This window comes from Synchiropus splendidus, chromosome 16, assembly GCF_027744825.2.
Source record: "Synchiropus splendidus isolate RoL2022-P1 chromosome 16, RoL_Sspl_1.0, whole genome shotgun sequence".
Classification (NCBI taxonomy): Eukaryota; Metazoa; Chordata; class Actinopteri; order Syngnathiformes; family Callionymidae; genus Synchiropus; species Synchiropus splendidus.
In genome coordinates this window covers 17,426,239-17,452,980 of record NC_071349.1, presented here as the reverse complement: position 1 = coordinate 17,452,980, position 26,742 = coordinate 17,426,239, and the positions used below count along the sequence as shown (strand labels likewise).

Below are 26,742 nucleotides of genomic sequence, written 5' to 3'. Positions count from 1 at the left end.
TTTTTTGAGACAGGTGAGAGAAATAACGGCAACCTGTGATGGGAAAAATGTGTATTTAAACCCTTGTTCCTCACCTCACTGTTCTTTAATTTCAAGACTCCAGCAGGGCAAACATCCTCCAGCACCATGAGAGGTAGAGTCAGTTCAGCGTTGGCACATGAGTGCCGACTCTCACAAGTCTCCCTGATTACAATAGAAACTCATTATATCATGGGGAAAACTGAAGTCAATGAGCCCTCTTTGTTTATCTAAACGGGTCGAGACTTGCAAACACATTTAAGAGTGTTTCAGTGGGTGGTGGTGGTGGTTGATAATCTCCATATTTGGCTCAGTTTACTGAAAGGAATTTGAGTTGAAACTCAGCTCAAATGTGGTCTCGTGCTGAGCCAATGATCTTCTTCAGAGGATGGGTTTGTCACTTTTGCATTAGACATGCAGGAGCAGCACTTGTTAATTTGGAGTGGAGCATTGTGTGTTGACCTTGGCCAGTCTCACAAACTGTCACCAATCCTGTTTTCATTTAAGGGCATAAGCGAGAGGATTTGATCAAATCCATCACCACTTTTTCGCCGATGACTCATTCCTTCACACTCATCTTCGCCTATGTTTAGATTACTTCACACCTGAAAATGAAATGGAGACATGGACAGTGGAGTGATAAACCTAGCCTCATCCTCGTCTGACGCTTTTGCAACAATAGAAAAAGACGGTGGCATCAACAGATCTTTAATCATTGTGAGGACTATTTAAACTCTCACCTGCGGTCACGAACCCAAAGAAGTGTCAGAAAGAACTACATCGCAGTTGGAAGCAGTGGTAGTGAGTGAACACTCACTCCACATTGAGAAAGGCCAGTAGGGTCAAGATGTCTTTATTTGACCACCGTCCTATTTAACATTAAGATCACGCTTCAATATCAATAATTATGAAAAGATGAAAGCTTTATTTGTACTGTGTTTATATTGGCTTATAATACCTTTGCATGTGTCAAACACGATAGATAAAGACCTTTGCTCCTAATAATAATAATAATAATAATAATAATAATTAATATTAGTATTGATAATAATAATAATAATTGAAGAAGAAGAAAGCGTTTGCTTGACGGCAGAAGGTGGGCAATGGATGGGAAAAATCAATCGGAAATAGATTAAATCAGCCTTAATAAAATCGACAGTTCAAAAAAGAAAACCGTCGCGGTGAAACACCATTACTTAAGCATAACGTCATTGCAAAAAAAACAATAATAATAAATTAGACTTGAGGTCAGTGCATCACCACTGAAGACCGCACGCCAGTCAAAATGTGCGCTGTTTTTACACTAACGGGGAAAAGGCTTGCGTTTTATTTTGAAAGCGGGGGGCGGATGTTGCCGTGCTGGTGCTTTCTTGATTCTCCTCTCTTGGAGTCAGAGCGAAGGGGCCGAGGAGAGTCGAACGCGGCATCATCCGCATACCATGCAGGGCTCGTCCCGCCACTGGGCGCTCCAATGTCCCGGGATCTCAGCTCCATCTGATCGCGGAGAAAGAAAGAAGGTCCGCGTCTGAAACCCCGCGCGTGATCGCCTCCTTAAACACACACCGAGAGCGACGCGGGTCGCTTACGGACTGACATCAGGTAAGAGCTCGGGATGGAATGTCATCTGTAACGGTGTTGTGAGTGTAACATATGGCTGCTGTTGCGTGTCCCTATTGCGCCTGTTCACCGCGCGTCTGCGTCCCGTTATCTCCGAGAGGAAATGCAGCCCAACACACACAGAATCCGCTTGTTTTCTCGGATGTATGGTGAAAGTGAAAATGCATTGGCCTTGAGGGAGGAAAAACGGGGCACTGTAATTACGCATGAATACATAACATCCATACTGCTTATGAGCTGTCAGTCTGTGTTGACACAGCACATACCTGAACTCAAACAAAAATGTTGATTTGATGATTGGACAGTATAAGCCAAAGTTTCCAGCCTGTTTAACTTTAAATATGTGCCTCTGACAGGATTGCTTGTCACTCCCTTAAAAAGCAAAGAAGGGAGGAGATCAGTTTGGAGGAAGAAAAAAAAAAAAGATTCCAGATGTGTCTCAATTATGTGCGGGAGCTGAGCCTGCAGGAGGAAAGCCAAACCGGAGGAGGGCATAAACAAGCCTTGCTTTTGAGGTGGGCTGCTGCCGAGTGGGCGTGAGAGGCAGAGAGGGCACATGAGTGGGCTTCTCCTGTGTGCGGTGAATCAGCCTGCCATTAGTGCTTCAGGTGGGAGCTGCTCCACAAGGTCGCGAGGATTACCGCCGTCCTGCTTTTGCATCATCTGCCACTCAAAACTAGCTCCTTTTCAATTCATCTCCAACTCACCAGGAAGTTAGAGGAGACGTGCTGCATTCTTCTCCTCTATGCTCAGTTAATCTTAGCTCTTCCTCTAAGATAAGATCAGATGAGGTATGATAGACTTTTACCATTACAGAAGCTCCTAAGTTGTTGGTGCAAAAACAGAATTAAGGGAATGGTTATTGCAGTAATATGATTATGAAGCATTGTTTTTTCATGCCCTCCCACATCTGTGTCAATACCTCTGAGATTCCACTTTATAAATTCCTCTTGAGCCCCCAAATATCACCTAAAATAACCACCAAATTAAGCGTGGAATCTGTGAAAAGGAGGAACATTCTCAGTCATAACAACTTCCTGCCTTCGGTCGACCCTTTCCTTCCTCCTGAAAATGTCCCCGCTGACAAAACTGCCAAGCAAGAAGTGGTGGAAGCTTCACCATCAGCTGAAAAGACGACTTCTGCTTTAAAGCTTTTAATTCAATTCCAGCTCTGTGGTTCAGCAACAGAAGGACGGGAGTCTTTTGTTCGTTTTTTCGGGGGCTGATAAAAGCAGCTTTGAAACGGGCAGAGAGGCCCGGCTTGTAAAACACTATTGTCTGTGCTGGCTGCCACGGTAACACTCAGAGACTGGCAGAGTCTTGCCAAAATTCCAGAGGAAAATCTCCACCTTAATTCAGCAGAAGAAGCCTATTAAGTTAGATTGCGTTCACAGGCAATTGCTTGTGTTACCTGTGAATCATCAGTCTCAGTCGTATGCGAAGAATGAAGGGCAGAATGTTCTCGACAAAGAGGGAGGACGTGCCGCCAAGACAATTCCTCTCATAGCTTTTCAAGCGACTGCAAGGCTTTTGTTTGTCAGTGCTCCTCACTCACTGTCTGGTCTGTGTAGCTCATCGATGCCAAGTATGAAATCACTAGCAACAAGACACGTACACAGCTCATCCTTAAACTAGCCATAACCCGCCACATTATATCGATCTTAGAACAGGCCATTCACGAGATGAGAGGTTTGAATAAATAGTGCAAATAAATAAACGTTTCAAGAATGACGCAACTTAAAAAAAAGACAGTTGTAAGACGATATCTATTAAAGCTCTTAGCTATACATTGCAAGGGAAATATGGATCCAATTTAGCAGGAGAAGTTATGAAGTTCAAGTAAAGGTCAAAAGTAAAGGATTAAATAACTTACATAACAAAAATGAAAATGTTATTTGAAGGGAATGTAATTCTAAGTGGTGATTTGTCTACATAAATAGTAGGGATAAATATTATATTTGGTTGAATGTTGAGTGTATCTTTATTTATATTGTTATTTTTTTAAACCCAAATGACTTCAAATTCATATTATAGATCTTAAGAATATCATTTAGCTATAGGTGGCGGGGTAAGTGTCCCTATATCATGGAATAATGTGTGAACAAAAGTCGCCATACAGTGTTGAAGTTTTTGTTTCTTTTAATGTTGGAAAGTGAAAATAGAATTTCAGTCCGCAATGAGTGTGAAACCAAACTATCGAGAGCATTCGGTTTGCATTATCAGCCCATTATATATTCTGTAATTACATTTTTTTAAATATTATTATTATTAATATTTGAAAAGCAAAGTCTGAAACCTGAAATAAATTTAAAAAATATATCAAACATTAAGTTTCTTTGACTAACTTTTAATATAGTAAATAATAGTAAAAACCACACTGGATATTCAGTATTATTTAAAACTTTCGCACAACTCTAGCACAACTTTAGCACGACTTTAGCTTGCTGGAAAACTGCTGGTTGAATGCGAAACACTGTGGTATTTGTGGGTCTTATATATATATATATATATATATATATATATATATATATATATATATATATATATATATATATATATAATATTGACGTGTTTTTAGGTCACATTGATGTGCTTTACATTTACCTTGTGGGCCGCATAAAATGACGTGGTAGGCCAGATTTGGCCCTCTGGCCTCAGTTTGATGAGTTCTTGTTACGCTCATGATGGATAGCGCGGTGCTAGCTAGCAACAATGACTGTCAAGCAGGAGGTCATGGCTTCTAATCCCAGGGAGAGAACCTGGGTACGCCCTAGGGCAAGGTCCATTGTGAGTCACGTTGGATAAAAGTAAGTTATTGATTCAGAAGTTTGGTTTTGGGATGAGGAGGTAGAACCACATCAAAGCTCTGCTGCTGTTCACCTGCCAGAGAGTCACGACTGCAACATGAAACTTGGGAGGGATTATTGTAAAGGCTCAACCCTGGCTAAGACTTCAAGTCAACGAAAGCCCCTTCGAAGACCTCACCCCAGAGACATCTCCACGTAAAAACAGTGACCCTTCAACTTCTCTTTCAGAAGTCTGTTTCCACAAGAGTGTGCTTTCTCAAAGTGGTGAGTCAGGTCGGTGAAAGAGGGAAGTGTACGCCGGGTTTAGGCCATATAAGGCCTCTGCGGGCACAATGTTGGCATTCATGTGTGATATTCTGGGGAGGGGAGTCGAAAATAACTGTTTGTTTATTGACACTGGAGCTGCCACCGACCGATAAAAAACAGCCCGATACTACAGACATCCAGTTCTTCTTTGGTGACATGTTCTGACTCCTCCTGCGCTGGGGATTTAGTCGGAATGTGTGGACTGGACATGCTGACGTGTTCACAGCCCATCGACAAACTGCAGCATTATCGTTTCCTATTGTGCGTTCATTTGTGGCGACGCTTGTGCAGGCCTGCTTCCTCTGCTGGAGATAACAATTATGTCATGAAATTAGTCCATGTCAGGTGAAACCCGACTCGATGCTCCACAGGAAGCGCAGCTCATCCTTAAATGGAAAATAAGATACAGAAAAAATAGTTATTTCCTGCCATTCTATTCTCCCAAATCTTATTATAGTGTTTTATATACCACTAAATTCCTGTGTTCACTGGGAGTAATTGTGTAATATATGCTGACTAAGCAGTAGTTTTTAACTTTTTAACTTGTGGGGTGGGAGGAGCACTAGAACTTTGAGTGCAACATCAACACCCAAAACAATAGACCGAGAAGTCAACACATTCCTTCTCCCCCAGGAACAAGACACAATGGAGAACAATGTCAGATCAGATTTAGCTCACCAATATGCTCCTTTGTTCTCTGTAAGAGGAGGTGACTTATGGTGGGGGACACCCTGGAAAGGTCACTAGTCCATCATGAGACATGCAGAGTCAGAAAAGCATCAACAGGTATTATCATTTTAATCTAAATTACCCATGAAAACAACGTAAACGTGCCTTTAAAAGTTACTTGGTGGTCCCTCAATCCAGTCTAGATGAAGGGATGGAGCCTTTCCTTTTTACTTCTGTATTATTATGCAGGAAAATGCTGAGAACGCTACTTATAAAAATACAACGTAAACCATTGAGGATAAATCAAAAATAAATATGTAAGAAAACAGATACACAGATCTAAAAAAAAAGAAGAAAAAAAAGTTTTGTTATTTTTTATTATGTAATATATTTTATATATAACATTGTGCATTTTTTTATTTTGTTATTTTAATTATTATTAAAATGTCCATAATTAAGAAATTATAACTGTGTCAATAAAAAAATGTTATGAAACATATAGTATAAATTATATATTAACAATTGTAGAGATAATAAAAATTTAAAAATATGCGCAAGATTTGCGGAAAAAAATGGATACTCAGCTCTACAACCAGACTGCTATGACTCCAAAGTGTGTGCAGAATTAAGAAAATAAATGGTTAAACAGAAAATGGTATAAATGACCTTGAAACACAAAATGAAATAAATAATGTAATTGTTGAAACTGACCTGTCTGAGCCCAAACAATCTATTATGATCAGCTTTCTTACATCAACTACTGACAAAACATGTTGATCCCAGCTGGAGTGAAGCTGCTCTCGACGGCGCAGCTTCCCAGTCGTGTTATTGTTCTTGGCTACTCTGAACTCTCCTTCCCCTCGTGGCTCCGCAGGTAGCTCCAGCAAACATGTCAGTGAAGCTTAACAAGTGGGCAGCGGTCCGGGATCGCCTGGGCTCCTCGCAAGACTCCGACACGCAGCAGGAGGCCAATTTGGAGAGCGCTGATCCGGAGCTGTGCATCCGGCTGCTGCAGGTCCCCACCGTGGTCAACTACTCGGGGCTGAAGCGGCGCCTGGAGGGCAGCGACCAGACATGGATGGTCCAGTTCCTGGAGCTGAGCGGCCTGGATCTTCTCCTGGAGGCCCTGGACCGGCTCTCGGGAAGGAGCTGCTCCCGGATCGCCGACGCCCTTCTGCAGCTCACCTGCGTCAGCTGCGTGCGGGCGGTCATGAACTCCTCCGCCGGCATCCACTTCATTATCGAGAACGAAGGCTACATCCGGAAGCTTTCACAAGGTGCAGCTGTCAATCATGTTTTCCTCCCTGAAGGCGGCGCTGCACTGTTACGTCTGTCAGACTTGAAGTCGGAGCAAACAAACTGATCGAGTCAACATGAATAGATTAGATAACTGAGCGTGGGCCGCACGAATTACATCTTTTGTTCTCCGCTGCCATGATGCGTCTGCTTTGAACTGAAAAGCACACAATAATCTGACACAATTGAGACGCACAACAAAGCTGCTTTCAATATTGATTCATCAATTCATGTTCCTCCGGCACGTGCCCACTTGTCAGTCATGCGCGTCTGAGTCATCACAGCAGTTCACGTGTTTGAACTATTCAATATAAACACATCCTCAGCAGGTCAAAGTTCAAGTTGCAGAAGTGTCTCTTCTGTGAAAGCAGAAAGAGGGACTGACTGGTGTGTGTCTCCTCAGCTCTGGACACGTCCAACATCATGGTGAAGAAGCAGGTGTGTGAGCTCCTCGCGGCCCTCAGCATGTTCTCCCCAGATGGACACCGACTGGCCCTGGACGCCCTGGACCACTACAAGGCAAGAAGACTCAACTCCTTGTATGACTGTCAAACACCGCCCTCTACTGGCGGGTTAATTCCTGGCGTGAAGTTAAGTTCACGTTTCTATTTCGATAGCTCACAAATCTACCAGTATAATTTCTGAAATTGAATTTATGTTATTAAATTTCCGGCTTTATTTTCTATTTTATTTACTTTAAATTTATTATGATTCGAGTGATGCTATGATGTATTCGACGCGTCAGAATCAAAATTATTTTTTTTTATTCAATCTTGATAAACTAATGGGTTTGACATTTTGCATATAAATATAATACTTTTAATGTACATATATTGAACTTTTTTATATAGATATATTTTCAAATATGTAGATGACAACAACAAAAGTATGAAACAAACATAAAGCAAACAATATTCGGATTAAAAGGATCATTTCCTCAGTAACTTTCTAATTCTTTTAAATCTCAAGTCGAATTATGAGTCACATTCATCTATCATTATTTACGCATCAATATTGCATTGTATTTACAGTAGATTTACGACAAACAAAAGCTACAATATTTTACCACACTCCATCCCTTGGACACTCATTTCACATCCAGTCTAAACTCAAACAAACTGATTCAAACACTTCAGTATGTTAACCAGAGCTCACTTGATCTAAGGTAACAAGTAAAAGTGTCTTCACGCGTTGATAATAATTTCTATCTCAGATATTTGATCGTGTCTTGAATGTCGGCCAACTTTTAGTCCAATAATTCACATTTAAAATACTGTGTGACCATGACTGGCCGTAACTCCTCGCCCTCTGACCCCGGCTGCTCTGGCAGGGCGTGAAGATGCAGCTCTACCGCTTCAGCATGATCATGAACGAGCTGCAGGCCACCGACAACGTCCCCTACATGGTCACCCTCCTCAGCGTCATCAACGCCCTCATCTTCGGCTCGGACGACCTCCGGCGGAGGGATAAGATGAGGAAGGAGTTTATCGGTGCGTGCTCTGCTTAGCGCCTATTTATCGCTCACCACTAGCCAAAGTCACGCCGCGCTCAATTAGAGCCCGCGGTGTTGAGAGCGGCGGAGGAAGCCGGCCATCTGTGGAGCTACTGCTCTGGTACTGTCTAATAATAGTTCAGTCCAGGGAATCCCTCCAGAGCAGAGTACTCTCTATGAATTATTCAACTCAAACATGTGACCACAGCTTTATCATTTTCATTCTGAACCTCATGGTTGGGCCGCGAGCGCCCCCTAGAGGGCCGCTAGAAGTTTTTTGTTTCACACCTCTGGGGAGATGCTCAGTTTTTATACACTTGCCTCATATGGTGGCAGTAGTGTGTCACTGAACAGACTTGACAGCTGCAAATTTGTGATAGTTACCAACTATGAAGAAGTTCTAGAAAAGAAAAAAATGACTGAGGAAGGAGCGTTTTTTTTTTTTTAAATGAATAAGAACACTTTATGTCGATACTTTCATTTGCACTTTACGTATCTTCTTTGGTGTTTATTTATGATAAAGAAAATACTCTATGATATTTAGACGTTATTTTATGATATTTACTTTACAGAATTTTAACAACAGTTTTCTTTTTTTTTTGCTTAGGTAAATTAAATGAGCATGACTTGCGACTGGTTCTGCTGTTGGTCAAACTTTTGGTTTTCATGTCATTTCACAAGGTTTTGGTTTGTTTACATGCATGGTTATTGAACACAGATGAAATCAGTTATCACAGTCATTAATCAGTTCTTTTCCTTGAATGGGCCCCGGAACCATTTGTTCTGGAAAAGGTGGGATCAAAACGGTTAAGAACCCCTGATACATATATTATCACTATTGGCTCACTAAAACCGTCTCAGATTGTATTCCTCTGCACAAAATATGCAGTCAAACCTCACCTGAGTACGTTTCCAAGCTGTTAAACCAGAAATAATCCAAAGAAATAAATAAATATTTATCTTTGTTTAGGGAAAATATCTTGGTTGAGTTGAAGGTATTGCTCGTGTTATTTAGAATATAATGTGGAAAAAGAAAAGTCGTATTTGACGCACTATTTGAATGGCCCTGAACGCACCAAGATGGCTTCCTGCCTCCTCAGCCAATCACACTAGACTGATCACTTTTTTCTGAGTGCTCACCTGTGGCTCCTTTCAAAATCAACTGGCTAGTAAAGTTCCAGAGTGTTTTTGTCTCTGCAGGGCTTCATCTGCTGGATATTCTGCCGAAACTCAGGTGAGTCGGTCGCCGAGGCCTGAGGTTTGAGAGAGTGGAGGTGAAGGAACTTGTCCGCTGTCCTTCAGAGAGCAGGAGGATGAGGACTTGATCATTCAATGTGAGGCTTTTGAAGAGGCAATGGCGGAAGATGAGGAGGAGCTGCTGCGAGTGTACGGAGGCATCGACATGAGTGACCACCTGGAGGTCTTCACCACTCTCTTCAACAAGGTTGGAGCAGAGCGTTTAACAGCTGAAGCTGGAATTGTAAGGCGTCCGTCCTGCTCCTGTCCAGGTGAGCAGCTCGCCGGCTTCCGTCCAGCTGCTGTCCATCCTGCAGACCCTGCTGGGGCTGGGTCCCAGCCGCTCCGACATCTGGCTGGCTCTGGAGGCCGTCACCACCAGAGCTGTGCTTCTGGCCCAGAGTTGTGAGTCACAGATACAAGCTCAGATTGTCCTGCTGGAAATGCAAAAATTTTAAAGCCGATTTTGTGTGGTGATGGAACGTAAACAAAGCTGCGACAGTTTAGTGGCATTCAGGTGGTGTCTCGTGTGTATGTTTGGACCTCAGCCCAGATGGAGTCCGCGGAGAGGATGATGGAGCGTCTGGTCTTCTCCAAAAGACAGAACTTGGCAGATCAGATGGAGTTGGACGGGCGGGTGGTGGTCAAAGTGGACAAGGCTGTGCAGACTGAAGACAACAAAGGCTGCGTAGTACAAAGTACAACTTCTCCCAAAGCACTTCAGTCAGCCCCTCCACCACCGCCACCACCTCCACCTCCTCCTCCTCTACCTCCTTCTCTACAAGCAGCAGCTCAGAGCCCCCCACCACCACCACCACCACCTCCTCCTCCTCCTCCTCCACTGCCACCTGGTCTCGGTGGTCCTCCACCACCACCTCCTCCTCTGCCTGCAGGGCCTGGTGGTCCTCCGCCTCCACCTCCTCTACCACCAGGTCTCGGTGGTCCTCCACCTCCTCCTCCTCTACCACCAGGTCTCGGTGGTCCTCCACCTCCTCCTCCACTCCCACCAGGCCTCGGGGGTCCACCTCCTCCACCTCCATTGCCACCTGGAATGGGCGGTCCCCCTCCTCCACCTCCTCTACCTGGCATGCCTCCCCCACCCCCTCCTCCACCTGGCATGGCCGGTGGGCCACCTCCACCTCCTCCTGCTCCTGGTATGATCGTTGCCCAGACCAGCCACGCACTGGGGAGCAGCGCCCCTGCCTTGACAACTCGATGTCCCACCTTGAGGATGAAAAAGCTGAACTGGCAGAAGCTCCGCGCCGTAACTGGTGAGTTCACATGACACAAAACGGCAACGAAAGTTGAGAAAAAAAGTTTCTCAGTATGTAAAACATTGGTGACAGTAAAGCACAGTACAAACTGAGTCACCATTAAACAGAGGCTCCCTACGGCGACTAACTTCTGTGTGTACTGTCTGCATAATGCGTCTGTGTTCCATGTGCTCAGTTTTTCCAGTAAGTTCTGGAGAATCAAGAGCAAGTGAGACATTATTGACATGCATCTGCTCTTCCATTTAGTCACCTCCAGGCTCTTGTTTCTGTTTGAAAGGCAGCATCTTTTGTCTTCCTGCTTTTGTTAGTCGACCTTGAACGCTTGTGTAACACCTACAAAATTGATTTTTCAAATCTTCTCTTCGTCTCGGTAAAGGTCCTCATTCAGTAGCAGTTTAGCTTCAGCGGTGCCTGGAGGCGGCAGGCAGCCGATGAAATGACTTTTGTGAGGGGGTGGAGGAGGTGTGTGGTGCCTGCTCATTGCTCACTGATGACAAATGAGAAGATGGAATCTGATATATTACAGGTTTTATGATTAGTTAATTGTGATAATCACATTTTTAATTTGAATCCAAAATGATCAGATATAAGGTGAACACTTCAAAATGTGGCATCAGAAATGCAGGTTTCAGAAAATGGTTGAACGTCTTGTCCAGGTTGGAGGTGTTGAAGTGTCTTATAAAAATTGGTCTGTCGTGGTGAAGGAAGAGCTCTCAGTTTCCCACTTTAGCCTACTATATTTGCGTAGAGCCTGAAAGAGCAAGGTCACAGATTGAAGCAGCTGGAATGAGTGTTCTTTGCTCTGGAGGTGGAGGAGATGGGATGAAGAACAGGAACAGAACAGGACTCAGACTCAGAGTGCAACCGCTGCTCCTTTACATTGAGAAGACATTTGTCTTCGGACACCTCCGTGGTGAGGTGTTTTGGAGGGCGCTTCCAGGGCCCTCACTGGGCGTGACTAGATGGGACACGATCAGAAGGTAGGAGGGATGGATGTTTGGAGCCAAAGTCACAGACATGGGCACGAGGCGAGTGTTGATACGAGAGACAAGGGTAGGTCTATGTCATATGTGTTACGCCCCCGAGGTGGATTAACCAATAGCAAGGGCCGTCTGAGGGCAACGCCCCTATTCATAGAACTGCAGTATTTCCAATGAGGCATTGATGCTGAGTATTAGATTATTCGCAGGTATGAAATGTAAAGCAAGATGGAGGGTGATGTTTCTCTTGACGACAGGTCACTTTTCTTCCTACACACAGATGGTCCCTCCATGTGGGCTTCGGTACAGAAAGAGCCACCTCCGCGGGAGCCCAACTACAGCAGTATCGAGCAGCTGTTTTGTCTGCCTGTGGCCAAAAACAAAGAGAAGGAGGCAGCTGCTCCTGTCAAAAAGGAGCCCAAAGAGGTCAGTCGGCGCTCGCCGCCGCCGTGTTCCTTGGCGATCACGTGACCGCTGAAGCGCCAGTGTTTCTCTCCCCGTAGATTTCTTTCCTCGACCCAAAGAAAAACCTGAACTTAAACATCTTCCTCAAGCAGTTCAAGTGGTGAGTTTGGATTGCGAGGTTGCGATGTCCGGAAGAGAAGGTATAAAAGCGTCTCTGCAGCTCGAACGAGGACTTCGTGGACATGGTTGAGAAGGGCGACCGCAGGAAGTTCGACGTGGAGGTGTTGAAGCAGCTTCTGAAGCTCCTTCCTGAGAAGCACGAGGTGGGTGATCGCTGTGCTGCGTGGTGGTTAAATCACCTGCCTCCCTCACCGCGCTCTGCCTTCAGGTGGAGAATCTGTCATCCTTCCAAGGCGAGAAGGACAAGCTGGCCCACGTGGACCGCTTCTACATGGCTCTCCTCACCGTCCCACGGTAGCTGTCTACTCTCAAATCTGGCTGGCAGCTCTCCCTCTCTGATATATCACTTTGTCTTGTCACAGCTATCAGCTGAGGATTGAGTGCATGCTGTTGTGTGAAGAGACCGCCTCAGTGTTGGAGATACTCAAACCAAAAATCAGTATTGTGGAGGAGGCCTGCCACTGTGAGTGACCTGCCGAGTGTTCATTCCTGCTGTTCAAAACTTGTCTTAAAAACCCGGGGGATGTGAAAGCCTTTCACTTAAAGAGGATGTGAAGTGCTTGGAGCGATGACGGCGCAGATGCCTGCTGTTACAAGCCACTAAATTAGCACCTTAATAGAGTGAATTAATTCCAGTTTGTGGCGTAATAAGTCACGTTCAAATCCCCACACTGGAAGGTACGTTTTTAAGCAGATTCTCTGCAGTAATATCTGAGTATTTCCTTATCTTCTTACTCCCTAAACAAGACAATGGAGGAGCTGTCCCAGCTACTGAGGGCAGCGGACACCCTAGACAGGTCACTAGTCCATTACTGGCCACTCGCATCTGTGGTACAGACAATTTAAAGTAATTATCTACTGTAATTTCCAGACTACACATTAGCCGCACCACTACTTTTAAGAAAGAAAATAGATCTTGCTCAAAAGCCGCAGCTGTCTATAAGCTGCAGGTGCAGTGGTGCTGTCTGTGCCGTAGAAAGGTCAGTGGTGCACCTGGCTTAAAAACGGGCTCCAGCATCAAGACTGACTGATGATACAAACCGTGCAATGTTCTGAACTTGAATCATCAACTCCTCACATCTTTTATTCACATTGAAGCGCTCAAAATGCACTGTTATCACCCACGTGCCCGATGTTGAGACACCATAGCCGGTCTCAGCGGCTGCTTCTCGATTCCAGACCTCCAGGAGATCGGCCTCTGTTGCCCGAGCTGCAGACAAAAACAGCATATTTTGAGCACTTTAAGGGTAAATATGAAGCCACAGATTTCATCTGTTTCATCACCTCCGATTTCAGCCGTTGTATAAGCCACAGGGTTCAGACTGCGAGAAAAAAGGAGTGGCTTATAGTCCAGAAATTACGGTATATGTTTTGGATTGAGAATGGAAAGTTTCCAGCAGAAAAAGGCAGGTTCACTCCAAACTCAGTTTCCTCAAGATAGTTGAACTTTCTGTGTTGGAGCTAAGGTGTGGGTATTTATTTGAGACCCATAGTGGAGCTCCAGCCAGTCCAAGCTGGCCTGCCTTGGCAAAAGAGGAATATTTGAAGTCGCTGTATAACTTCTCAATGTCCCACAATGCATTGCAACAGTTAAAGCTGCTAGTAAACGTTGGTTTGGTCCTTTGTTTGGTGTCTGTGTACCTAAAATAATCACTGTACCATTGGGAGACAAAGAGGTCATTGTTTTGTTAGTGGTTGTGTGGACTTGCCTGAAGACTCGCTGATAAACGTGTTCTCGCAACAGCAGAAGTGCCTTATCAGCATCGTTCATCTCTGTCCGTTTCTGAGCCAAAGAAACGTTGGGATGATTTCTGAAGACTAACTGAGGGTATGATCGTTCCAGCTCTCAGGACGAGTACGCTCATGCCCAGCTTCTGCCGGCTCATCCTGGATGTGGGCAATTTCCTCAACTATGTAAGACTCATTCATATTTCAGCACAGACGACATTTGCACCACCAGTTTGCATTTTTAATAACCACTTACAGGGAAGTCACACAGGGAATGCTGCGGGGTTTAAGATCAGCTCCCTGCTCAAGCTCACCGAGACCAAGGCCAACCAGAGCCGCATCACACTGCTCCACCACATCCTGGAGGTACGACTATGGCGTCTGTCTGCGCCAAACCTGAAGCCCGGGGGCCAAATCTGGACCACTCTTTCATTTTACGTGTCCTGTATGTGTTAAAAACATGGCTGAAATTAGATAAAAGTCTAGTTTACTAAACACCAGATCACACTCAGCAAATTTGAGTTTAACACCACTGGCTGTGAATCTTTTAGCTGTCTGTTTATCTCCGCAGGAGGCCGATGCCAACCACCCAGAGTTGCTAGCGTTGCCGGATGAGATCGAGATCTGTGAAAAGGCAGCAGCGTATGGTGACAAATGTACTTGGGTGCACGTGGGTTCTGTTTATCCCAGCTTGGGGGTTTTGTCTTTAGGGTGAACATGGATTCAGTCCAGTCTGAAGCAAGCACTCTCCTGAAGCGACTGAACGAGGCAGCCAAGAAAGTATCCAACAGTGTGGAGGACGTGAGGGAGCAGTATGGAAAAATAATTGAGGTCAGTAGCTTACCTGAATTCACAAGGCCATTTTCACTTTCTGACTGTTAAGCCCTGTTTTAGCTGCCACTACATGGGTTAAAATGGGCAGGAATTCATTCAACCATCCTTTTTGTAATACTTATCCAGTCATTTAATTTGGATCAGACATGACGGCTCCGTTTTCAGGGGTAGATGCTGAGTTATTTCCAATGGAAGTAACAGTGCTCTCACCACTCCAGGAAAATGTGGAGGAGTGTCGGATTATGAGTGATAGATTCGCCGAAATCGAGAAGAAGAGGAGTGAACTGGCTGTCTACTTGTGTGAGGATTCAAGTAAGCTGTCGCTCGAGGAACTTTTCGGAACCATTAAGACATTCCGGGAACTTTTCATCAAATCTCTCCAGGTCAGTAAGAAGGTTCCTGACGGAGGCGCTGTGTTGCACGAGCACCAAAGACGCTCAACTGTCCTGGTGCGAAGCGTGATGAAGTTTGTTGGCAGGGTTTAACGTTCTCACCTTCGCAACAGGAGAACAAGACCAGGAAGGAGCAGGTAGCCAAGGCTGAGAAGAGAAAGAAGCAGCTGGCAGAAGAGGAGTCCAAGAGACGGAAGGGAGCGGACGGAAAAATCAGTCAGTGCCTCCAGCTTCCGTCGCTTCCAAATAGCTCCTTATCAGTTCTCCATGTTGAGATTTCCTCTCTGCTCTCCGCAGTCAAGAAAGGCTTGCCGGAGAACGACGGCTGCATCATCGACCACCTGCTGGCGGATATCAGGAAAGGTTTCAGCCTCAGAAAGACCAGGCCCAGGTGCGATTCAGGAAGCCTCCCTTCTAGTGAAATTCGTGGGGCTACCTGCCCGCCTGGTAAGGACCCGAGACTGTGGCGTTGATCCGCAGCTCCGCTCCTAAGCCGCTCAAGCAAAGGCCTCGCTGCTTTGTTCGCTTTCATTTGTGTGTGTGTCTGCACCTGATGAAGCTCCGCCTCCATCTTGCTTTTCAGGTGTCAGGGCCTGTTGACCTCCTTCACGCCTGGCATATGTTAAAAAAAATAAAATTGATCGTGCCATTCTTGAACCTTTTCATTTCTCAACCTTATTTTTGTTTGGCCCAGGTTTTGCTCTTTTTTTTGTCGCTCTCTTACGCCACCTATCGATTCTCTGTCTCCTGGTTTCTCCCTGGGTTTGTCCAATGTCCACCTCCACTGGTCTGTTTTGGTGGAGCCTTCTTGCTTGAACTCTGTTGCTCTGTATAGGTCTGTTGGGCAGAACCACCCAGGGTCTGTCCCATTCCATGCCCCAGTCTGTGTAGGTCTCCTAGTTGCACCCTGTATTGTTTGAACTCGCCTTGTTTTTCAGTGCCATGTCCTGTGTCGACATATGGCACCACAGGGTTCCCCTAAACTGAGACTCACCCCTCTAATATTATGTTGTTTTTGTCAAGCGTGAGTCTGAAAGACGGCTCTACCTCACTCCCATATTGTCCTGTATCCTTGCCTCCCACTCTCCGTCTTTTAACCCCTGCTATAGTTGTCTGTATTTGATGGCCACATCCCTTGGGATCTTTGCTCCCCTGCCTTTAATGTAGTCATGTAGCTATCGTTGAGTCCCACTGGCTCCACTGGCCTGTATTGCCATGCCACGTTGGCCAGCCACTGTTCATCCGCCCTTGTCTTTAGATCTTGAATGCTCTGCGTGGCCGACATCTTCTGTGTGTCAGGGAGGTCTTGGGTCTTGTCGTTCCATTCACCTGCTTTTGAATCTCATCTTCTACCCAGAATCCTGATTTCCATCTTTGCATCTCCCCAGCAGGTTCAAGTGTGACGCCTGTAAAAGAAGAAACCGCCGAAGCAGCCACCACTTCCGATCCCATCAAAACTCAGACCGAGGGTCCCCTGCTCCGCACAGACGAAGTGGACGGGGTCACCGCCTCAGCCGAAAGCAGTCAAACAGCTCTGAATGTAGTCGAACCAGCTGTGCCGGCGACCAGTCCTCCAGGAGAAGCAGCCATAACGACTCCGGAACCCCTAGAAAGTTCTCATTCCCAAAAGGAGGGGCAACATTCGACGGAGCCTCCTCAAACTCCAACTAGCGCTCACCAGTCATGCCCGACCGCAAATGGCTTTCCGGCAGATCCCGACGCCAGCACTCTCAGCCTCTCTCCGCTTTCAGATTCCGACCTGATAGAGGGCGCACTAGAGGCCCCTTCCAGCCTGACGCCCGAGGACTCAGAGGACCTCAGACCAATCCCTGACCTGGACAAAATTCTTACACTTGAAAGCAGTACAGCGGCGGAAGGTGAGCCATGTACCCCCGATAGCGGTGTTGAAGGGAGCATAGGTGAAGTGAAAGGTATAGACGCGCAGGATTGTGTAGTCGCGGGAAAGTCCGACAAAGACCAGGTCGTGGGTTGCAAACATTCGGACACTCAAAGCAGCGTGAACAAACTGGATGAAAGCATCCAGAGGTGCGAGAGCCCAGAAGCACCACGAGATGTCCCTTCCGCGTCCGAAGTGGAGCCAGCAGCGCTTATACCCCAGCCAAAGAAACAGCTGAGCTTCTTAAAGCGAAACAAAAAGAAGAGTTATCAAGGTAAACAATCTAACTTCAATAAAGATCACGTCTGGCATGCTAGTCTCTTAACATATTTTCAAAGGAAACGCCTATTTTATTTTTATTGCACTTTACATTTTATATTTTTATGCTTGATTTATTTTAGCTCTTAACCTTGCATGACCTTTATTTTTATGAAGAGGTTGTTAATTTATTGACTGTTTTGAACGCTCCGTTCTCCACTCTCTAAAACAAAAGGTAACAGGGGAAATGGACACACAAAACCTAAAAAAGGCTGTGTGTTGCAGTGAGGTAGGTCAATCGACCGCAGGAACGTCATCCTAACGAAGCTTCCTAATGCCACGTCATCTGTCGGTCTAACCGGAACCTGGATCTCATTTGTGTGTTGTCCAGCTTCTAACATCCCGCTCTGGCTTTTAACAGTTGAACACTATCTAATCTGGCCCAGTTCTTGTTCAAAACAGTGGGGTGAAACTAACCCCGCGACCTCAGTGTGGACCGTCGTCATGGACCCTGTCATAAAGGCACTTTTATGTTCTTCATATTTTCTTGTCCATTACCTGAAAGCTGCAGCAGGAACAACTAACAGTCTGTGTGCTTCCTGTAAACTGTCCTTTGTTCAGCAGTTGGTGTGTTGTCCCATTAAAAACGTACACTTAAATTAAAAGAGCACCAGCAAAAACATTTGAGTTGAATAAACAAATTTTAATATTAAAACTGTTTTGGGATTTTCATTCATTCCATTGGTTTTGTTTTATAGGTGATTCCAGAAAAAAAAAGTCGAGAGGAAAAAGAAAATGCTGATGATCACGACTGGAAGGATTACAGTTCTTTTTTTTTTTTTTTTAATAATGGAGAGACTGTAGATGCCGAAGTCTTCCTTTTGAAGATTCACAAGTGTTCAAGATCAGAGCTGAATTCTTCACAGCGCGGCTGAAAACCTGTCACTTTATGTAAAGGACTTGACTGATTTAGATTCTTAAAAAATATGCTTTCTAAGTGTTTATATTTGTTGTTATATTATGTGAACGTTTTTCCCTTGTTTGTATATTTCCTGTTTGTATTTCGGCCACTTCAGTAGGAATTTAAACCTTGAGTCTTAAATGTTTTCACTCTATATTCCAATGATCTCTGACCAAACAGGACTTGCATACTGGATTGTGACTTTTAATGTTAAATATATTTTAATAAAAGTATGTTTAATGAGATTTGAATTTGCCTGTCATTTTCAGAACTAAATAGAAATAGAGAAATAAATATTAGTTCTAGCCACAGATGGAACCATGGCTGAAAAACGGAGACAGTTTGATTCAGAGCATCTTTCCATAGTGTTTCTATTAGAGATGGGGTGACATCTGGGAGACACTCAGTGTAGAACCACTCAGATCCACACAGAGAGTTGAGGTTGCCTCCTGATCATCTCTCTACAGAGGTACCATCAAACTTCAAGGAAGCTGTGGATGGAATGAAGACATTATCTATGAGGAGTACTGTCCCTATTTTGAGGTCAAGAGTTCAGACAGTCACATGACTTCATTCATTTTTTTTCTCCTCCCTAACTGGGCCCTTCTTTCTGCTCACATTCCATTCTTTAAAAGCTGAATACGAGAAGCCGTTTGAAGACAAGACAGCATCATGCGACATTGATTTGAAAGTTGATGAGCAAACTGTTCCAGTGTCCATTGTCCTGTCGTGACACCGTCACACGTGTTATAATAGCTGACAGAAAAAGACGAAGCTAGCAGCCATCATCTGTTATATATCGTATGTATTTCAGATGTGCACAATATGGAGCTAAATCAGGGTCAAAACATTTTTGGAAAAGAAGGCATGAATCAAAATTAAAAAAAACTGAAATAGAAAAGGTGAGTTTTGAATCTAGTTGATGTTGAACTTTGAACCACTAGTTTTCATTATATTTTATTTATAGGAGTCAAAACATTTTTGCAAATTCAAAACTAAAGGATTTAAAATACTGGAGAGTTATTTAGGATAGAAGATTCTTGGTCGGCTACATTGCACCCTCAGACTAAGACCATTGGGAACCAGATTGACTTATAATACTTGGCTCCTGTGAGTCCAGGTTGTGGTGCCTGGGTGTCTGGGTCTTTGATAAACTAGATTAACTGGCGTCTATTTATTAACCAATTAGAGGTGGGTGGAGCCAGATGATTGTTAGCTAAACTATCTTCCTGGATTCTTGACAAAGCACTATCCTTGTGGGGACCTTATGCCCTCATGGGGGTCACCACAGGTCCAAACCTTTAATTTCATGATGAAAGCTTCAGAATAAGTGTGTCATTATAACTGGGTTTCAATTTGGTTCAGAGTCCTGGTTAAGGTTCGCCATGTGTTTTGGATGGTTAGGGTTAGAAAAGAGACCTTACAATGTCCCCACAAGGGTGGAATAACAAATGTATGTGTGTGAGAGAGCGAGGGAGAGAGTCTAGCGATCACCTTCCTCTGTGACAGAATGATAAAAAATAAAACCACAGACGTCTGAAGAAGGTTATGTTTTGTATTTGATCTTTTGTTCTGAACTTTTCTGCTGTTCTAATCATTGTGGATTTTCTTATCTTATCTTCACTCCAACAAAGAGATGGTAGAAGAATGGCTATTATTGCTTCGTTTGGACCCTGAACCTCTTGTGAAAACAACAAACTGTGATTGTATGATGTCGGTAAATGAAGTCTTGTTATGGAGTTTGTTAAATTGAGTGTATTAAAATACTCACTGTGGCTTTAAATCCGCCGCCATTTTCAGTGCGGACGCTGCACTGTTGTCATGGAGACGCCCTGCCCGCGCGCACCGTTAGACTCGGTGACGTCATCCCCCCTCCACAGGAGTTACAGATATGGTCACTTGTCCGTGGTCAGTCTTCTCGAGACTGACTCGACTCCGGCCGCCATGTCGCTCAGCTGGTCCGCCAAAGACCACAAGAACTCCAACCCGCCCGCCGCCGCTGCGGGACTGAAGCGCGGCCGCAGCGACGGGGGCAACAAAGTGACGGTGGTTCTGGGTGCGCAGTGGGGCGACGAGGGGAAGGGGAAGGTGGTGGACCTGCTGGCCACCGACGCCGACGTTGTCTGCAGATGTCAGGTGAGCGACCGTGAACCTCCCCGTGTTCGCCATTGGTGTTGTCATGTCTGTGCAACAGGTTGTTTTGAGTTTAGCTCAGCCAATCACTGCCAAAGTTTACAACTCAAAACTGCACAGGAAAGTGAACTATACTGACAATTTAACGAATATTTAAATTCAGTTTATTACGGTGAAAACTCGTGTTCTAACGAAGTGTTGGTTTCTTCAATGATATTTCCACATTTTCAGTTTTCTATGTGTTTCTGTTCAAATCATCATTCATTCAAATCAACATTTTTGTTTCTATTTTTTAATTTTTGCATAAATATTTTGCCTTTCAAATGTTTTTTCACCGTTGCTGTCACTATTTTACTTAAGTATCTTTCATTCAAACACCAAATCTTGACCTACAAAATGGAAATTTCTGTTGGTCTGTACGCACTGACAAGGCATGTTCAGGAGATGCTGACTCACACAGAGCACATCTGTGGGACTCTGCCCTCACTTAGTCATCGAGTGCCTGATGTTATTATATTAATATTTATGCATGTACAGGTCTTCCGCTCTGTGTTAACTCCATGGATGTAAATAGCCCCGACCATGTGTACATGTAGGTCATATCAAACTCCAGACGCTTGCGTAACAAGACCGCCGATATCAGAGGTCACTACAGCACTGGGACACGCTCTAACCTGCCAACAGTTGCTGTGTTGTACTTTCTCCGCTGACAGAACACGGCACCATGTGTTCTGGATGCCCGACAGCCCCTCCCACAGGGCAGGCAAGAGGTCACATACCCAGGGTGGCTGGATATGTGAGAAGGGCATTTCTTAGCCAGGGGGTGAGATGGTGGGGGGCAGAGACCCACGCCAGCTAAATGTCATCAAATAGGAGATGGAAAATCCTTTTTAAAGGAATTGAGGGTTCGTGCCTGGCGGCGGAGGCCGTGCTTTCAAATCAAATCCGCTCTTAATGTGTATTGTTTTTAAATGATTTTGGTGGGTTTGGATTAGTTTGAGCTGGAGACGTGGGGTAAAGTCAAACTGACACGTGAATTTAATTTAATTCAATGAAGAATAGTGTGACTTGTATCTTCTGGGTCTTAACCCCAGTGATGCGATGCTAACAGACCACCAGTGAACATGAGCATAAATATGGCATGTCTATTGCCAAATTGTGCAGGTGTGAACCATGGCATAGAACCATATCTTAAACCTGTGTTGAAACCCAGGTCCAGCTTCTGCTTGTATTCGCACCGAACCTCCCTTCCATGTTGCTTGTTTGGTGATGGTATCAGGAAGAAGTAGCACATAAAGTCGCAGGTGGAGACAGTAGATCGTGAATGGATTTACTCTTCCCACTTGTGGTAGTTTCACTGAAAAAACTTTCCCTGTGCAAGTCAACCAGTAATATCACCAACACGAAAGTGACATTAATCTGCACATAGAGCACATTACATATTAAACACAACAACAGTGCATAAAGGAAGTCAATATATCAACACTGCAACAGATCGATATATATATATATATATATATATATATATATATATATATATATATATATATATATATATATATATATATAAATTAGATATAAATATAGTATTTTTACATCTTTGCCACCTGAGATATTTTTGAGTTTAACAAACATATAAAGAGAGAAAACGGAAGTCATGGTTGGCTTTGGTGCATGTGAGTGACCAGAAAATATATATAACATAGATGCCTCTTAGGAAACCAGTTGAGTTGTCTAGGCTTCGTGGCTGATCCTGAATTTAAAGCTCCATCTTTCCTAGGCTCTTTCCTCCAAAAGACTAAAAGCAGGTTGTTCCTGTGACTCAGTCCATCTGTCTGCTCCTCTGCTTCAGACTGAATTTGGGAAAGGAGCGTTTGGTTTTGTGGCTCTATCTGCACTGAACACTCTCCTGAAACTCTTGGCTCTCATCTGACTCTGTGTTTTGGAAATTGTTCCGATGGCCTCAACTCCCATGCTTCAATTCCCAAACTACTTGCTCTTGTGGATTATTATCTTTTACTTCTCTCTTTGTAATTTACATTGACTTGATTTTTTTCTGATGCTGTGTTCTGCTAGCTTTTTCCTAAGGCCATCCTTTAAAATGAGCAACAATCTGGTTAAATAAATGTTGAAAAAACAAACCGCCAAAACAGGAAACAGAAGGCCTGGAGCCACTGACACACTCGAGTTGAAAAGATTATTATAGTTTGATAGGTAAACTACATCATGGCTTGTTGTTTGTGAACACAAGCTGCTATAAACTGCTGTCCTTCCCTGCTCTGTTGTTGACCCCAGAATACATCTGATCCAACTATTTTAGGGAGGCAACAACGCAGGACACACAGTGGTGGTGGATGGCAAGGAGTACGACTTCCACCTCCTCCCCAGCGGCATCATCAATCCTAAAAGCACGTCGCTCATCGGTACGCCGGCGAATGGTTGGCTCGCCCAACAGGTCTGCTGGATTCACCTGTCTGTGCTCACCTCGTAGGAAACGGCGTTGTCGTTCATTTGCCCGGCCTGTTCGAGGAAGGAGATAAGAATGAGAAGAAAGGTGGGAAAAGAATAAACAGCAGCCGGAAAACAGCAACTCGTAACCTGTGTGTTCTGTCCATCAGGTCTGAAAGGATGGGAGAAGAGGCTTATCGTCTCTGACAGAGCTCACATTGGTACGTCTGGTGTTTGGCAAGGGAGTTGGACTGAGTGGTGAAGTTGGTCAGATGGTGTAGGGAGGAGAGAGTGAAGGCAACCAATGAGAGTCATGGATGTGCTGAACAAGGGCAAGAAGAGGGCAGGTGTCATAGGTAGTGATGGGCTGTTGAGGCTTCATAAAACAGTGCCTTCATTTCCAGAGCCCACTAGATGGCACTCACTGCTCTAAAGTCTTTGGGTTTGAATGACACCTCACATCATTTTCAAACTGTGAGCGCCATCTGCTGAGCTCTGAAAATGAGGGCGCTGTTTCATGAAGCCTCATCTGCCCATCACCTATGATAAGGGTGGATAGATTCATGTGGCAACCCCTGAAGATAAATGAAATAGAAGTATACAACCAACCAAGTATTGCTCCTCTGAAGTCAATGATGAAAGCTGTTGGGCAGATGCTCTCAAACTCTGTTACAGAGCTACGTGTTTAACAAGTTGTCTTACCACTGACATCAGATGGTTGCTTCAATACAACAAGCGACAGAAGAATAATTTTATCACAAAACACAATTACCAAGAAATGAACTCAAAACTCCAGAAGCTAGTGAAGGGTTGATGAGGTTTCATGAAACAGTGTCCTGATTTTCAGAGGCCACCAGATGGCGCTGTTTGCTGTAAAATGTTTGGACTTGAGCAACAAATTCGTAGTTTATCTTATCCCTGTTCAGTGTTCGACTTCCACCAGGCTGTGGATGGCCTGCAGGAGACTGAACGACAGGCCCAGGAAGGAAAGAAGTAAGCCTCTTATAGAAAGAAATGTTTTGAAATTGTGTTTTTAAAATGACTTTCTTTGCGTTAGCATCGGGACGACCAAGAAGGGCATTGGACCGGCTTACTCCAGCAAGGCCTCTCGCACTGGCCTCCGGGTCTGCGACCTGCTCGGCGACTTCAAAGACTTCTCCAGCAGGTACGACCTTCGACCTCTTGGGAAGCTCGCTTCAGTTGATCGTTCCTGTGAACCGCCGCAGGTTCAAGAACCTGGTTCACCAGTATCAGTCCATGTATCCGTCCCTGACAGTCGACGTTGACGACCAGCTGAAGAAACTCAAGGTAGAAACCACTTCTTTTTTATCGGAGAGAATGAGTGGCGTGACTTGTTTGTTTTCTTCAGGAATATGGCGAGCGATTGCGGCCGATGGTCAGAGACGGCGTCTACTACATGTACGAAGCTCTGAACGGACCTCCCAAGAAGATTCTGGTTGAAGGGGCCAACGCTGCTCTTCTGGACATTGACTTCGGTCAGCGAGCCGCCAGGCGGCCTCATTGTTTTCCACCACTCATTTCACCCATTCGCTCCATCCCTCAGGCACATATCCTTTCGTGACATCATCAAACTGCACTGTGGGCGGAGCCTGCACTGGCCTGGGCATCCCTCCTCTCAATATTGGGGATGTGTTCGGCGTTGCGAAGGCCTACACCACCCGGGTGGGGATCGGAGCGTTTCCCACTGAACAGCTCAACGTGAGTTCACTCCATCATTGTGCTAGGTGATGTCCGAACAAAAGAGAAGCTCATCAGTTCCATCCGTGCACATGACCTGCTTGTTTTCCTTTGGGGATCACCGCTTCCATCCGCTTGAATTTTTGATTTAATCTAGTTTCATTTTGATCAAAAACAATTCATCTTGATTTGTCAGGAAGTAAACAGATGACTTGCATTTCCTTTCTTTTTTTAAATGAACAATGATCATGTTATCTGCTTATTTACTCTAAATAATAAATAGCCTTGTGCATTAGCATTTAGCACTTAAATTCCGATATAAATAAGCGAACAGAATCGTACTGACTCAAAAATCCTGTAGTATTTTAGTATATTTTGTGGTGTATTTTTTAGTGGGTGAACTTGAATGAGTTAATAACGATTACTTAATTTCGACAAAAAAACATGTTAAAGAATTTAATTTAATTTAATTGAACAGCTCCAGACAACAGGGAACCTTTGTAAGTGCAGGAGTTCCTGCTCCACTGATCCCACTGATGCACCAGACACGTGGCAGCTGGGATGATAACAACAACAACAAACATGGAGGAATCATCCCTGAACCAAAGCAAACAAAAGCATCTGTTTGCTTTGGTTCCGGGAGGTTTTTCGCTACACAATGGTTTCCACTACTCTGAATGGAATATTTTCAAGACATTAAAAGAGCTTTAGTTTAAGTAAGGTGATATAAAAACTTGAATATATGAATGGAATCCCACCCCTCGTATTTGTTATTGTTGTTATTTTACACAGGCTACATGACGAGGAAATGGTCATGTGACTGGCTGCCAGACAGCCGAGCGAGCGGCACCAAAGAGGCATGCAGCAGCTGCCAACTTTCATGAGACATCCTGAACACGGTTCACTTCTCATGCAAGTCACATGTGCACAGAGATAAATTTAGGGACAGAGTTCAGGTTCAGAGTATATTTACCGTGCGAGCTGGGCTCCAGTTTCCTGTCACGAGAAGTGAGCGGTTTCAAACTTTAGCACCTGACGTGAAGCGCGGGTGCGGTGTCCCCCCAGCTCGTGTCTAATTCTCCTGCTGATAGAATGTGGTGGCTCCTCTCTAGCCCATTGGAGAGCTGCTGCAGACGAGAGGGCACGAGGTCGGCGTGACAACGGGGAGGAAGCGTCGATGCGGCTGGTTGGATCTTGTCATCGTTCGATACGCACACATGATAAATGGTTTCACCGCGTGAGTCCCCAGCCACTTTGGAAGTGGAGAATCACGACTGATAATAATGAAGTGCCCATCTTCCCTCCGACAGAATTGCTCTGACAAAACTTGACATTCTGGACGTGTTGGATGAGATCAAAGTTGGGATCGCTTATAAGCTCAACGGAAAAACAATTCCTCATTTCCCTGGTAACAGAAACACTGGAGAATACGTCGCTGCGTCCAACGCAGTGCTGTTGACGGACGGCTCTGCTTTGTTTTTGTAGCCAACATGGACATTTTGCACAAAGTAGAGGTTCAGTACGAGACGTTCCCCGGCTGGAAGACCGACACCTCCGCGGCCAGGAAGTGGAGCGAGCTCCCGGTCAAGGCGCAGAACTACATCCGCTTCATAGAGAACCACATCGGAGTTCCTAGTGAGTCACAGCACGTGTTCAGTTTGTCATCCAAACATGAGTCTAAACCATCTAGTAATGCCATCTGAAATCAATTTTCTTCAGTTGATAAAGTCTCTTTTCTGTTTCTAGTCAAGTGGGTCGGCGTTGGAAAGTCCAGAGAGTGCATGATCCAGATGTTCTAGATCGTGACGGCAACAGAAAGCACAGTATATTTTCATCGCCTAATAAATGTAAAGCCCAGAAGTTAATAAATTCTATTTCTGTGTAACCACTGTGGGTTTGGTGTGAGTTATATGAAGAGCTGGGTTCAGCCAGAAACAATGAATGAAGCTGGAGCAAATACGTTTATCAAATTATAATTTTACCTTCATATCGTTTCATTATTTTCAATTGATTTATCGAAGCACTCAAAAGTCTCCAGTAATCGCCAGTATTTTTTTATTTTTGGTCAAAATATGAAATGTCTGCAAATTACTACGCCATTATCGGTCCCTAA

The 26,742-nt window shown here is 44.6% G+C and overlaps 2 protein-coding genes across 14 annotated transcripts; both read left to right on the top strand.

The window, feature by feature from the left end:
• The first annotated feature begins 1,402 nt into the window (after positions 1-1,402).
• inf2 (inverted formin 2) lies at positions 1,403-18,569 on the top strand. 13 transcript variants are annotated; one of them, XM_053845509.1, is made up of 22 exons: positions 1,403-1,617; positions 6,292-6,694; positions 7,117-7,232; positions 8,044-8,203; positions 9,406-9,439; positions 9,508-9,649; positions 9,714-9,846; positions 9,990-10,712; positions 11,976-12,121; positions 12,199-12,260; positions 12,321-12,423; positions 12,489-12,574; positions 12,643-12,743; positions 14,124-14,374; positions 14,580-14,650; positions 14,719-14,839; positions 15,061-15,225; positions 15,348-15,450; positions 15,532-15,681; positions 16,623-17,405; positions 17,625-17,678; positions 18,148-18,568. In XM_053845509.1, the coding sequence occupies exons 2-21, from the start codon at positions 6,307-6,309 to the stop codon at positions 17,675-17,677; spliced, it is 3,891 nt and encodes a 1,296-aa protein (XP_053701484.1). In that variant the 5' UTR covers positions 1,403-1,617; positions 6,292-6,306; the 3' UTR covers position 17,678; positions 18,148-18,568. The 13 variants fall into 13 exon arrangements, 12 of the variants coding, with proteins under 12 accessions (XP_053701484.1, XP_053701483.1, XP_053701485.1 ...); XR_008412686.1 differs by having other exon boundaries at positions 16,623-17,678; XM_053845508.1 differs by having other exon boundaries at positions 14,124-14,194; positions 14,267-14,374; positions 16,626-18,569.
• Positions 18,570-20,217: 1,648 nt separating this feature from the next.
• adss1 (adenylosuccinate synthase 1) lies at positions 20,218-26,518 on the top strand. Its single transcript, XM_053845185.1, has 13 exons — positions 20,218-20,486; positions 22,804-22,906; positions 22,975-23,037; positions 23,102-23,152; positions 23,858-23,924; positions 23,989-24,096; positions 24,158-24,239; positions 24,301-24,427; positions 24,496-24,650; positions 25,742-25,866; positions 25,940-26,037; positions 26,115-26,264; positions 26,376-26,518. The coding sequence occupies exons 1-13, from the start codon at positions 20,295-20,297 to the stop codon at positions 26,426-26,428; spliced, it is 1,374 nt and encodes a 457-aa protein (XP_053701160.1). The 5' UTR covers positions 20,218-20,294; the 3' UTR covers positions 26,429-26,518.
• The last annotated feature ends 224 nt before the right edge of the window (positions 26,519-26,742 follow it).

Coding starts and splice junctions, on each gene's coding strand:
- inf2 (XM_053845504.1), top strand. CDS start 6,307: ATGTCAGTGAAGCTTAACAAGTGGGCAGCGGTCCGGGATCGCCTGGGC. Junction 12,261..12,320: donor TTCCTCAAGCAGTTCAAGTG/GTGAGTTTGGAT, acceptor GCGTCTCTGCAG/CTCGAACGAGGACTTCGTGG. Junction 12,424..12,488: donor TCCTTCCTGAGAAGCACGAG/GTGGGTGATCGC, acceptor CTCTGCCTTCAG/GTGGAGAATCTGTCATCCTT.
- adss1 (XM_053845185.1), top strand. CDS start 20,295: ATGTCGCTCAGCTGGTCCGCCAAAGACCACAAGAACTCCAACCCGCCC. Junction 23,153..23,857: donor CTCTGACAGAGCTCACATTG/GTACGTCTGGTG, acceptor ATCCCTGTTCAG/TGTTCGACTTCCACCAGGCT. Junction 26,265..26,375: donor GAACCACATCGGAGTTCCTA/GTGAGTCACAGC, acceptor TTCTGTTTCTAG/TCAAGTGGGTCGGCGTTGGA.